The sequence below is a fragment of the Myiozetetes cayanensis genome, unplaced genomic scaffold (genome assembly GCF_022539395.1).
Source record: "Myiozetetes cayanensis isolate MyiCay16 unplaced genomic scaffold, myiCay2020 scf6-25, whole genome shotgun sequence".
NCBI classification, from domain to species: domain Eukaryota; kingdom Metazoa; phylum Chordata; class Aves; order Passeriformes; family Tyrannidae; genus Myiozetetes; species Myiozetetes cayanensis.
In genome coordinates this window covers 4,897,049-4,911,390 of record NW_026087853.1, presented here as the reverse complement: position 1 = coordinate 4,911,390, position 14,342 = coordinate 4,897,049, and the positions used below count along the sequence as shown (strand labels likewise).

The 14,342-nt window shown below is 41.4% G+C and overlaps 1 protein-coding gene across 1 annotated transcript in view; it reads right to left on the bottom strand.

Annotated features, from left to right (window-relative positions):
- The window catches only part of SYNE2 (spectrin repeat containing nuclear envelope protein 2), a 171,474-nt gene that overhangs the window by 117,015 nt on the left and 40,117 nt on the right, over positions 1-14,342 (bottom strand). The window contains 14 exon segments of the mRNA XM_050335581.1: positions 429-530; positions 3,066-3,227; positions 3,928-4,086; positions 5,813-5,963; positions 6,625-6,804; positions 7,443-8,041; positions 9,189-9,336; positions 9,773-9,930; positions 10,789-10,912; positions 11,514-11,632; positions 12,226-12,301; positions 12,581-12,792; positions 13,471-13,626; positions 13,784-13,909. Of these exon segments, the coding sequence (XP_050191538.1) occupies positions 429-530; positions 3,066-3,227; positions 3,928-4,086; positions 5,813-5,963; positions 6,625-6,804; positions 7,443-8,041; positions 9,189-9,336; positions 9,773-9,930; positions 10,789-10,912; positions 11,514-11,632; positions 12,226-12,301; positions 12,581-12,792; positions 13,471-13,626; positions 13,784-13,909 (2,472 nt within the window).

Sequence of the window (14,342 nt, the reverse complement as noted above, 5' to 3'; positions counted from 1 at the left end):
GGGAACTGCTGCAGGATCAAGGCAGGGCTGCCATGGTCTTAAACAGTGCAGGAGGATTTATTCTTTGCTGTGTGAAGCTCATACAAAAGGATGATGAGATCCATTGGGCCTTGTTGCTGGCCAGTAGCTCAAAGTCAGACATCAGTGATATTGGCCTGTTTCGGCAGGGCTGCAAAACACCCGGGTCAGGCCCAAGTCCCAGCGAGGCCCAGAAGTGACAGAGGGCTTTGTGTTTAAAATGACAGTTTTGGTTCTAACAGCTCGAGACAGACAACAAATGAAACGCCACTGCTCAGAGCCAACAAGATGTCTCCAACACTCTTTGGATAGATTTAAGTCAAACCAAGAAATTAGTGTGGCAAAGACAATCCTGAAGCAGGGCTGCAGTAACGAGTTAGGACAGATCAGCTGTAAAAGCTTCCTCCTACCTGCAGCTCCAGTGGAGGTTCATTACTATTCAGAAGTTCTTCTATCTCAGCCACCGTGTTGTCAAATTTCTGGAGTTTCTGCTCTTGGACTCGTAGGCATGCCTAAAGGTGGAAAAACAACATTTGTGTTTTCCCTCCCCAAACAATTACATTTCCGTGTTTCTGTTAGAAAAATTATATTAAAATATTCTGATTCTGCATTTTGGCACGTAGAGCTGTCACGACTCACCCATTTCCTGATTGTCATTTTAGCAACTTAGACGTTTTTTTGTATTAGAGTCAGAAAAATTCTATATTTCTCAGGCAAAACAGTTGTTAATGCAAATTTAGCATAAATTTAACTATCTCAATTATTTTGCTTCAAGTAAATTTGCAGGAAAATAATCTTAATTTTGCATTCATTTCTTGCTGCTTCTGTTACAGGGATATTCTCAGATGTTACAGACAAAGTCAAGAACTGGCATCCCAATGATGGTACAGATCACACTTTGATATGGATGGGATAAAATATAACACACACTGTAAGCACTTTTTAAATATAAGTCTTCTGCGTATTAAAAGACCTCTACTCATTTGAATGGATTTTGGAACAAGTCAGTAATGTGAAGGTAAAATCCCAACTTCAACTTATGAACAGGGTAATCACATTCTCCCAGGCAATCAGCAGCAGGACAAGAGGGCACAGGCTTAAGCTCTGTCAGAGGAGGTTTAGGTTGGATATTAGAAAGAAGTTCTTTACAGAGAGGGTAATCAGGCCTTGGAATGGCCTGCCCAGAGAGGTGGTGGATTCACCGTCCCTGGAGGTTTTTAAGACGAGGTTGAATGTGGCACTGAGTGCCATGATCTGGTAATCACAGTGGGGTTGGATCAAGGGTTGGACTCGATGATCTCGGAGGTCTCTTCCAACCCAGTTAATTCTATGATTCTATGATTATCTCATATCCCCAGACCAATATTCTAAACTCCCCCAGGACAAAGCATTCCTTTGCAGTCTCTGTACAAGGAACCATCAAAACGTGCTGCAGCCCTTAAAAAGTTTGCATTTGCAAGCAGGCCCACAGGAGAAAGCAGCACTTTTCTCACCCTGTTTATACTGAAATTATCTTTAAATACACAGTGAAATAATTCCTTACTCTTCTTCTGTGACAGGCATCTTGAACACACATGCACCAGTGCCCGGCTGGGCAGTCACAAAGGACCCCGGGTTTCAACCCTATGTAACATGATACACATTGACACAGTTGGGAGGGTTTTTTTTGTAATTAACAGATGTTTCAGGATCAACAATAAAAAGAATAATATTAAAATTATAAAGGAACCTGATGCCCCTCACAGATGCAGAGCAGTAACCTCAGCACAGCCACCTCTAGCACAGCCCTTCCTAAGCACGAGCAGAGTCACACCTGGGGCAGTCACCTCATGCCGGACTTGAGCAGCTTCCAGGTTACAAAATGGCTCTTAAATGCAGTTTCCAGCTGGTGCATTTTTGCTGGAGCCTTCAGGGACCTAAACTACCCCAGGTAAATTCTAACAATACACTGGTAAACACATTAATAATGTGACAAACTGTCCACTGCTGCCTAGTGGATACACCACTGTTTCCCTGGGAAGATCCATACACAGAGAACACCTTGGCATTTGACTGCTCTGCAAATTAAAACAAATGAGCAGTGCTAACAGTTGGAGGAAAACTGCAAATAAGCATAATAAAAACCAGGGCATCTGTAGCTTGTAAACACTGAGAAAAAACTGCCTGCATATTTTCAAACAAGTGGATACAGGCTAGATTTACGCCTCAACCCCACTCAAGCAGGAAATTATTTTGGTTTAGTAGACGCCGGTTATAACCACAAAGCAGCAGCACAACTGGTCCATTATGGCCCTAAAGTCAGAAATTAAAATATTTCCCCCGTGTGTGAAGCTCTTCAATGGCACAGGCCCAGTGCATGTGTTTTTACACCCAACTGCACCCTGATAGCAAGAATTAATGCTATAATCTGTGCAAAAAGGGCATGGGCAGCCCAGGCTCTGCTGATGTCTGCCCGTGTGCAGCCCCTGGAGACCCCCAGCAGCCAGACACTGCTAAGGCTGCATTCAGTCACACTGGGGAGCACACTGGGACAAGGAGAAAATAAACCACCTCTGCAACCTCTTCCTGAGCTGTGTGTTGCCCAGCTGTTTTTGAGGTTCCAGTATCTTCACTGATTGGCAATTTCTACCTAGAAAACTAATCATTATCCTAGACCTCTTCCCTTTCTTCTCTAAGCACATGGAAATACATGCAGCACTGTACTGAGGGCTCCAAGCTTTCCAGGCCTTCTCTTTGCACTATATTTGTACAGCACAAGTGAACGACAGGACTTTTCTAGTCTAAAGCAGCATTTGCAGTGCTGCATTGACTGAAAACAATTTAGTACACCCATACACTACCTATGCATTAGTTACCAAGACCTGTATCCCCACTGACAGGCAACACCTTCGGTGACACTACCCACACAGAGACAACTGCAAATGTTACAACTTTCTTTGCTTTTCCAGTGCTGATATTCCTAGGCAAAATTTTTAGTGCATGTTTATAGTATAAAGTCCATATCCTTATTTTATAAATGAAGGGTAAAAAATTTGTATTTGAATTACCTTCAGCTGTGTGAGGTCCTCTTTGGTCAGGCAACGGTCTTCTGCATTCTTGAGCTCTGCATTTGCCCAAGCCTCGATTGTGCCAGATAAACTTAGAAGTTTGTCCCACAAAGCCTGAGCTCTTCCCAAATTATCACAGTAGTTTTCAGTCTTTTCATTGATCTAGCACGAGAGTGATAGAAAACACAAACACAGATTTCAAAAATGCTGAGTTCTATTCTAGAAGCAAAAGTAGCACAATAAAAATCGGAGTGAGACGAAAACCCCCACAAAAACAAGTGCAGCAAAGGGGAAAAAAAAGAAAATCTCGTGTCTTCACAGTAAACTGGTCATGGAGAAGATATTTAAATCCCTGCCACACATGTCACCAAACATACCAATCACAACAGCAGCTTGCCAGTTTTAAGGCAGGTTTAGGAAGGAGCCTTGCTCATTAATGTTTATCTACCCCCTGTAAATACCATCTAATCTCAGTATTGATGCACTGCTTACATCGACAGTGGCAACCATGTCTCACCAAAAGCACCAGCATTGTAATTTTCCAGACTGTCTCCCAAGTCTAAAGCCACAGAAGTTGTGATGGAAGCTTACAGATTCATGCAGAAGGCACAAATACTGCCTTTTTGCATTTCCTAGAATTATTTACTGCCAAGGAGTACCCACGATACAAAGCACCTGAGAGATCAGAAACATTACACCAGTAGACACTCTGCAAGCTTTGCTCTGGTAAACACTTGGATTTATCTCTTAAGAATCTCTGCCATGCTGGACTTAATTTATTCCAAATATTACACCCGTGTCAGAATCAATTACTATAATGCATAACAGATAAGACCACCCTGATAATTTACTTTTTACATACATCCAGCCATCTGTCCACAATAACGTTAGCCTCGTTCTCGAAGGGAGGCTCCTCAAAGCTTCTCATTTTATTCAGCTGGAATTGCAGGTTTTTGCAGATCTGATTGATTTTGTCTACATCTTCAGAGTGATCATTAAATTCCTCTTTTGCCTCTTCAATCTGTGAAACAGACCACATGGATATTTAAGAGCACGTTTGCTTACGACTGTTTATTCAGCACAACAGTTTTAACTGATGGGCAGTTCTTTTCAGTTTAGAGAAACAACAATATTAAACAAAATCATCTATTTTGTACACTATGGTGAGATTAGGAATGCATCCTGTGTTGTTATATCCCTGTCATGCAGATTGGAGTATTTCCCTGCTAGAAATCCATATCATTTTGTTATTTTACTGGCTGCAAAACAGTTGAGTGGGAACTATGGATAATTTATTTCTAAGAGAGCCAAAATCACAGTTTGCTTTAAAAATCTTAAGTGCAAGATCCGTGGGGACTACACATCCATACACAGAACCTCGGTTACAGAGATAAACAATGCACAACGTAATCATCTGAGACACTATTACAAGTCTAAAAAACACAACCCAGCATTCTGATCCCCAGGTTTTGAAGTATTAAAAAAAAACAAAAAAAAACCTGAAAAAACCTGAAACATCCATTTTTCCTTTTTTTTTTTTTTCTGTATAAACACTAAACTGCTCCTTTGTGTTTAATCGGAATGCCAGTGTTTACAAACAACACGAAAGCTTCCTGGAAAGGAAACACTGACCTCTAGTGCCAGGCACTTCGCTATCAGCAGCTCTCCTTATTTCCCAGGGACATTCTGGGAAATTACATCTTCCCATACGGACACTGCCAGCTGCTGAGCTCAGGGAGGGACTGCAGAGCAGCTCCCACAAACCAGAACAAAGCAGGGGAACTTCTCTGCTGTTATTTTATATAATCCTAAATAACAAATCCCCAGCACTCAGGGACACGAGTGCAGCGTGCCACAGCCATTTCAGAGCATTCAGAGATTCTGAGAGGGGGAATTGGAAAACTCAGGGTGAGGAGGAAAGGGCTGTTACCACAGAGGGGTCTCCATACAAGCAGGGGCTGGGATGTGCAGCCATCGCCCCTGCAGCTGCAGCCCATGTGGTGCGTGAGGGGCCAGAAGTCTCAGAGGTGGAACCAAGAAGAAACCCTCAGCTAAAGGGGGGGTGGAACACACACACCATCCATTGCCTGAGGGAAGAAACCACTTCCAGTCCTTCTTAAATTTAACCATCCCAGGCACTGCCTGAGAGCAAACCTTCCTGAGTGACATAGGTGATGCCTCATCAGAAAGCCTAAAAATAGGATCTGAACAAGCAGTTATATAACCCAGCCAGGAAACGTGAAACCTGTACAGTAACATGGTCATGATGGACATGCTGCTGTTCCCCTAATCCAGCTATACCCAGTGGCTGTATTCATTTAGCCAAGAAGCTGGCTGTCAAATTTTTGTCTGAAAAGGTGGAAAACTTTAAACTAAACGAGGGGCTGTCCAGCAGTACCTGCTCATTCAGTTTGAGTACCTCATCAAGTAATGTAAAAGCTACTGCAAATGTTTGACTGCTATAGAAGACAGCTTGGAGCAAAACAACAGGACTTCATCCCATTTTCATACTAGATCATAGTTCTTCCAGGAGGTTTGGTGTTTTTTAAAATCCCTCTCATTTAACAAAACCTTGATTCGTTAAGCGAAAACAGACTTAAACAACTGAATACAAAATAAGGGTATAGGGTCCCTAAATGAATTTTGGAAGCCAAAGTGAAAGCAAGGTCTTAACATCTGCCCTAAAGGCTGAGGGTACAAGGACTCCCAGGGAAGGCTTTTCTTTCCACCAAGCTCTTGTCACTCACCTTTGTTATCAGTCTGTTCAAATTCTCCTTCCCCATGTAAGAAGTTTGCTGTGAAAGCACAATCTCCTGTTTCTGGATGATGCTGGTCAGATTCGTTTTGCAGCTCTGGTATTGCTTCAGGAGCTCCAGAACCCTTGCACACTGCTCCTGGCTATTAAAAACAGACTTATTATTTATGTCCTAAGCATAAAACTGCAGCCTGAACCTCCTGAATGAAAACAGATTATTCCCACTGACCCTGGGCATGCCATGAGAATTAACCAGAACTGTGTCGGTCCATGCAAAGCCTCTGGGCATCTTTAACCAACATAATGGAAGGGCAGATGCCCTGGCTGATCAATTGTAGCTTCTCCCAGTCCCCACTCGCACAGACTTATCAAACCAAACTCCTTTAGTCTTTTCCTGCATGAGAGACTTTTCCCAGCTGTCCTCTTCTATTTGTTACAGTCTGACTTTTCTTCTGGAACGTGCTGGCATGAAACTCACAGCAAATACAGAAGACACATCATTCCCAGCAGCAGCCAGGTTTTAATTTGGGATACAAATTAAGTCCAGTACACTTCATTGCATACCTGCTAAATTATGAGACTGAGATGTCTTAAAAATATACAGAATTCATGAGCTTTGGCTGCAAACTTTGATGTGCAATTCTTGGTTTAGTGATAGTTTACATCACCATAATGGAAACGATTGCTACTGTATCAATATTTCATTTACTTTAAAGAACAGTCTAAGGCTTTTTTATTGTTTGATTTTAAAAGCAAACTTCTTACTTGTACAATACTACTTTAAAATGTAGCTTTTCTCCTCACCATTCAACAAGCAAGAGCTTTGTATCCTCCCATAACCTCTCTGTAGCTCTGCACTGCTCATTTGCTTCCTCTGCTTTTTCCTCATTGATCTGTGGGAGCTTCTTAGCAATTTCTTGCAGAGGTTTCATTTCAACAGCAGCACAATCCAATTCCTTTTCCAATTCTGTTAATGATTTTATCCTTTATTAGAAAAAAATGAAATACAGCTTTATATTAAAAGTAATTCTTTGATATGGTTCACAATGTAATTATTAAGTTCCCTAAAAATTCATCCTGAGCTCCACGTGCTATATTAAATGACATCATAAAAAATCTAATTTGATCTTCAGTTCACGTAATTTGACACAGGACTTCAGATGAGTTATGCTGACCTCAGCTCTTTGAGAAGGTAATCCAAAATCCTAAAAGGCAACTGGGTCTGTATGAACTTAGTGAATTAATTTGTATTAAAAGGCAAGTGCATTCTGTCTATCTTACACTGCAGAGTTTCACATCAGGTGCATCACTGCCTGGCAAGGGGACCCATCTCCCTCTTTGACAGTTTTCTTGCTGAAAACTAAGGTCACAAAAACCAACCTCCTCCTATTTTTTCTTCCTCAGTGGTGCTTCAAACATACACATAGAGAGCAATTAAAAAGAAAAGAAAAAATGGAGAAGGTTTCCTTATTTAAGATGTGATGGAATAAATAAAACTACGCCCACAGCTTCTGTCAACGCTCCACAGATACTTCAAATTTCAGTGCTCTGAAGGGGCCCTCGAAGGGGCCAAAGGCTTGACTGAAATTATGAAATTAAAAGAGCTTTAAAAAAGAAATCACCTTTTCTGAATAGCTGGAATTGTTGGATCCTTCAAGCCTATTTTGTTAATTCTGTCACGCAGATCCTGAATGTTTTTAAGGAGTTCACCGTTTTTTCTGGAAAAAATCTCACACAAGTCTTTTTCTTCTGTGAGCACCTGCTCACTTGGGGGATTGCAAACCGTATTTAGCTTTTCAGACAAAGTCAGAACAAGGTTTTCACAGCAAGTCTTTCTCCCACATTCAGCATCTTCCAAACAGATATCAACAGTTTTCAGGCGTTCGTCCAAACGTTTGGCCTCTCCTGCCATGTGAGAAACTTCTTGTGCAGCCTCACTCAAAGCTTTTCCCTGTGTTTCAGGCTGACCTGGGGGATCTGTGAGACATCTGATGGAAGACTGAATCTTCCTCAGTGAGGCCATAAAAGCTTCCAGATCTTTAAGGACTGTCTCGCGGATCTGCATTTTACTGCTCATTTCTTCAAGCTGGTTTTGATAGTAAATCATGATTTTACTTGCAGCTTGCAGGTCTATTGGATTAAATTCGTCCCTTGCTGAGCTATCCAGGTGCTCCAACTGTTTGCACACTTCAATCTGATTTAATATGGATCTCTGTAGCTCCTGAAATCGAGAGAATGACCGACAGTGTTAGCAAGTGAAAGAAAATATATATTCTGCATTCAAGTGAACCTATGACTGAAAATCAAATTACAGTAGCAGCAAAACAAGTGTGATAAACAGGGTGGTTAAGAAATAAAACCTATTCTGGACTTCAGTGGAGGGAAGGAAAAAGAATAGCAAAAAAAGCAAATAAAATGGTATTCCACACACAGGGAATTTGATCAGAACTACTGAAAGCCCAGCAATCTCTGCAGCAATCAGACAAGAAGGAGAGAAAGATGATGAGAGTCCTGGCACTGAAAGCAGCAGGCTCTCACAGCAGGATGTCAGTCAGAGCACAGGCAAGCACGTGATATTTATTCCTCTGCCATCTTTTCAGTTCTTTGTGTTTTACTTCTGCAGGAGACTTCCATGTGTTTAAAAATCTCCTGGTGCAGTCTGCATGTTCTCTGGTTACAGCCCTCAAAGAGCAGAATGTCAGTGTTGTGAAACTCCAGCTGTGCAGTGAGCTGGGCAAAAAAATCTGTGTCCTTCCAGCCTAAAATGGTCAGGCAGAGAGTGCACTCTGCCCTACAGCTTGAGAGACCTAAACCCTACTCCACTGGAGAGCCAAGGGCACACAAACACAAACGTTCAGTCCTGTGGAGCTGTCAGTGTGCTCAGCCAAGAACAAAACAATATTCACCCTGCCTAATGGACCAGGGCCTCGGCATTAGGTATTGACAGCAAATGGACAATTACTGCATCCAGGCAGAACTTCCAAATCCATCCCAAGGTGTGCTCAGATACTGCAGCAGATGTGACACAGACAGTTCAGATCAGCTCACAAATTAACACCATATTATGTAGATGGTTCCACAAAGCAATATAAGGCAGGTGGGAACACTGTAAATCTGCATCAAAGGGAAGTCCTAACATCAGACAAAATGCTGGTTTTTACAGCAGAACCTACTGAGGGTCCCTGGCTGCCTCTACAGGAACAATGGCATTTAAAGTGAAGGCAGTGAAATGCTGTTACAGATTTTAGAAGGTTTAGGAAGTCTTGTCAGCAGTTCCAAACTCCTGAATGAAAATCCCAGGAAGCTCTCTACTTCCTAGACATTAAAACCTATTCTGGCTAGGGTGTGGTCTCTGCATCCTCCCTTACCTTCAGTTCCCTGTAAGCAAGATCACTGTTCATCAGATTCAACTGCTGGATGTCCTTTTTCTTCAGCCGCTGATCCAATTCACGGAGAAGAATGGATTCATTTTCTATTGGCAAAACAATTTCCAAAGCAGTCCTTAAAGAGTTCATTCTGCAAGACAGGTAACAAAGCATGAACTGGGAAGGCAAGCAAGAAAAGTCACTCTACGCTTTACAGCACAAAAAGCCACAAAAATAATGTAATTGACTGTCTAACAGATCTAATCCTCCTCCTCCTCCTGAGGTCAAAGGAGTTTTTCTTTCATTAATGAGAAAAGCAGTGTGAATTGCTGTGAATTTAACCAGAAGATGAAAGGAAATAACAGCAATATATGGGAATACTGCACAGTGGTGTTAGAAAGATCTGGCTCTGTGCTTTTTGGGGAGATTCACGTTATCTGCCACGTGCATATGAACCAAGACAAATCAAAAAAAGCTTGATTTTATGCAATTAAAAAAAGGTTAAAATCTTGCAGGTATTTTCTGGAACACAACATCAGTTACAATGAAGTATTCCTTAGCTAATATCATAAAGCATTACTTTATACCTGGTACTTATAATATCCTGAAGCTCTTTCCACTCTCCTTGTAGCTTGTTTCTTGTCTCAGAGACAGCAGCCTGCTGCACTTCAACCCCAAGATTTTCTAAGGTAGATGAGATGTTTTCCAGCTGTGTCCAACCAGAACTGATTTCACTCTCTATCACCTAAGAGATAAGCAGTGTTAATTGCATTAATATGATCTTGTCTTTCTCAGTGGACTGGACAGTTCATAAAACTACAGTCACAAGAGGCTCTTACAAAAACAGTGAAAGTACCACCTGAAAGTAGGAGTATCTCTTGTCTCTTTTTCCCTTTAAGACTCCATTTTCAGCTGCATGCAAATCTCTAGCAACTTCTTATGATGAAAATTTCCATGTCAGATGTATGCCTTGGCTACATTTTATAAAGGGCTCAATAAATGTGGGTCAGCCATTCTTACCTCAAGAATGAAAATATCTCCACTTAGCCACGTTCAAAAGAAAAAAAAAACAACCAAATGTAGAACTGAACCAAGTTCTGAGATGCCAGTTAAGCAAGGCCTTGAAAAACTGCAGTAATAAGCCCTCCAACATCAATACTGTGCCTTTTGTCACCCCCTTGAGGACCTCACAAATCTAATCAAGTTGTAACTCCTGGAAAAGTTCCATTCCACACCACTGCCACTTGATGGTTCAACTGTGCCAACTCCTCCAGCCCTGACCATCTCTATCACTTACCATTCCTGCCTACAGAAAAAGCTGCTTTCTGTGGGTTTTTTCCCCATTACACCTATTTTAGCCTGCAGGTAACAACCCAAGAGCCACCAGTTTCTTCTTGCAGCCACACTTGAAAAACTCCACTGCTAAGCAGGAATGCAGTTCTGCTGAAACCCAAAGCCTTGATTTCCCTTACACTCCTAATAAATCTGGTTACAAGGATGCTCCTTTTCCCTTGGCACTGTGTGTAACACAGAGGGGTGAGGACTCTACATGAGCAAGTCACAATTCAGGCACCAACTACGTTTCTAGAAGACAAATACTCACCTGTAGTTCAAGCAGCTTACTCTGAAGGCATGAAGTGCCCTTTATTTCCTCAGTAAAGCCAGATGCTGCTTTATCTCTGCTGATTTGTATAAGCTCCTCCAGGTTACTTCTTTGTGTGTTATAGCTAAAGAAAGAGGCAATCACTTTCAGAGAGAACATTTACTTCTCATTTAATGGAACATGGCAGGCTATGGGACTTGCTGACCAATAGATTACCATGCAAAATAAGCACAGTCTGTTGCAAATACATATTTTGACTAAGTCCCAAATGAATGGGCACAAATGAGGCCACATTAAAGAGATGAGGTATTGTTCACCTGGCTAATTTTAAAAGTATGAATGCCTGCCTGCATTCTCTAAATTCAGTTTTATGAATTTAAAAATGTCGGTTCTCTAAAAACTCATCATACTTTTTTTTACCTTGCAATATCTGAAGTTATTAGTAAGGTGGGTACAGACTTGTCTGGCCCAAGAAAAGGGCAGAAGTAAAACTTCTACAGCTGTAACTGCTTTTACTATAAAATCCTGAGCTGATGTTTGAAGCATTTAGCTGCTGCAGTGCTTCCTTATCAATTACAGAGCAATATTAAGTAAACTGTAGTAGGAAGAGAACAGAATTCTGCACAGCAAAAGTGCACCCTATGTTTGATATATTCAATTAATCTATGAATGTTTAGCACAGTATCATCTCCTGATACACATGTATTCTATTTTCTAAAACTTACCTCTCTAATAAAGCTGGTATGGCCAAATCACTGTCTTCCTCAAATTTCTCTGCACAGCTTTCTCCATTGTGATGTTTCACATCTGGTTCCAAAACTATATTTGCAGCAGGTCTTGAGGGCTAAGTAAAAACGAAAAGGTTAACAGTGACCTCCACATCATGCTGTGTAATAACACAGGGAAGCCCAACAGCCATCTGTGAACTCCTGAAGGGAGGAATTGCTTGACGTGTCCCAAAGGAGATGAGAGATGCCACTCATGAACACAAGATGTGTTTAAACTCAATCACGACCCTAAAGAGCAAATTTCTGAATCCTTGCAGCCAGCTCATTCATTCTTTCCACAGATACAGACAAATACCTCCAAGTCTTCATTATTTTTCCTCTCTCTGTCCTCTGAAACTTGTTCAAATTTCTGGGACACTATGGGGGATTGCAATATGAACCCAGCTTCTCACGTGGCTCTCACCTGAAAACCATTTTTAGCACAACATAGTGCAAGGCTGGGGACTCACATCTCCTTGGGATGCCAATTGCTGTCCCTTGCATTTTAATTTTTAATATTTACTTAGTCTAGATTCAAAAGTATAGGGGGTTTTTGATAGGCCTGAGGTCCCATCACAATGAAAACAGTAAGAGAACCACTTTTTCCTTCTGGCAATCATCTCCCTTTGACACGAGCACTGTTTTTCAACAATAAGCCTGAATTTCTTACCTCCTGTACCGAAAGGTTATCGATTTCTTGAGAAGAACCAGGCTCTTCTCCATTCTCAGAAGCAATAATGGAGCTCCTACAGTTTAAAAGGAATTTCAGCTTAAGAACAAAATATGAAACACAAAGGGAAAAAAGAAACCCTAGCCAAAGATTAAAAACATTGCAGCTGTTGACCAAGGGTAATCAAACGCTGTCCTTGCCAGTTCATGAAACTTAATACTAAATGTTTAAACGTACAGTTTGTCCAAGTAATGTCCATAGTAATGTACTTGGTAGCACATTTACACTATCACAAAATCCAGCTGTGTAAATGATTTCTCTGAAGCCACAGCACATCGTGCCCTCAGCCACCCACCCTTTGTGAGGTGCCTGTCCTTTCCCAGCACGAGCCAGCAGTGCTGTGGAAGTATCTGCCACAATCTGTTGAACCTTCTCCAGCTTTTGTTCACAGTCTGCAGTGAGTGCCTGCAGCCCTGGAACAGATCCTTCTGAGAGTCTTCCCAGTGTTTTAAGGTCTTCTAATGACTTCTGAAGTTCCCTCAGGCTGCCTTCATGTGAAAAAAAGGCCTAAACAAAGAATAATGATATAATAAACTCATGTTAATTCATGAGGATATGCAATTATTCACATACATTTTTTTCCTACTTCCACTATCTTCTCGGATGAGTGCACTTCAAAGTGTGAGCTGTCAAACCAAGAAAGAAACACTTATTTTCCCTCGATTCTTTCTCAAACAGAGTCAGGACAGAAATCAGGATTTCTGGCCACGTGTTTCCCAGCTGTATTCACAAGACTACACTGACTGCTGCTTGATTTTGAAACTCATTATGTTACTACAGTTTTAACTACTTTGGTCCCAAGCCTTCTTCACCCTGACTGACATCAGATAGGCTGCAGATATGACTGCAGAAAAAAATCTGAATTTTTTAAAAGTATTCCTCATCAATAATTATACTTACTAGGGTAAAATCAAGATAAGTAAAAATCTGGAAAAAAAGGAAAAAAGATACCATCTACTTAACGAGGAGTTAATTCTAAAAATATGCAAGAACACTAATATGGGCAGTCAAAAAAGGTAAAGAACTAATTTGGGTGGTCTCTTTGTTCTGTGTTTACATAACATAGAGCACAAGAGCCCCGTTTCACAAGAACAGGCTGCCATAATGCACCTAAAAAGGAGGAAGAAGGACAGCAAAGCATCCACAAAGGGAGGTAAGTGAGCAGAAAAGGAATGTATCAGGTACCTCATGTTCCTTGATGAGCCCTTTGGTTTTATCCACGCTTAGGAGTTTCTTCTCTTTGCCTAGCTGCTTATTGATTTTTTTGAAAGTTGCATTAAATTTCTTTTTTTCCCTTTCTACCATGAGCTGGACAGAGGATATAATTTCCTGACGAACAGCCTGCAAAATTCAAAACACATTGTTCCTGTGAGATAGTGAGACAGTATTACACAGCAAATAAAAACCTCAGAACATAATGTGACAAAAAAAGTGTTTTTTCTAAGATAACAGGCCTAATGAGAACAGACAGTGGATTCCTCTTCCTGGATTATCTCACCTCCCATCTCCTACGAACATCTTCTTCCACTACCAGCTTTGCATGATCAGATGAAACATTTTTCAGCTGTTCAGCCGCTTTCAAAAATGTCTCAAGGACTTTGTTGTCCAGAGCATTAAAAGCTTCCTGCAAAAAAGGCATCATAATGAAAAATAACAGAACTGAATGTAACTTATTTACCTAACAAAAGGACATCAGCAGCATACAAAAGCCGTGCATAATGAATGTATACATTGCATGTGGTGGCCCTTGTGTGGGTGACTGCAAGAGCATTTTCCACCCCTGCACATCTGCAAAAGGCTGCAGGCAGTTTCAGTGTGTGCTTCATGGAGAAAAGCAGGTGCTGATCTTGCAACTCCTCTTTTAGGGGCAAATTTGGCATAAAAGAAGGAAGATGAAGGTCCCTGAACTCTGCCTCTTCTCTAGGGAATCTACGTGGCCACGTCCCACGTCAGCAAGAGGGTGAAAGGTCTCCATCAGCAGGATGGGACTCTGCAAGGTGGCCTGGAGTGAGGCTCTGAGCCCCTCCTGGCACATGCACACCCAGGCCTCACTCTGC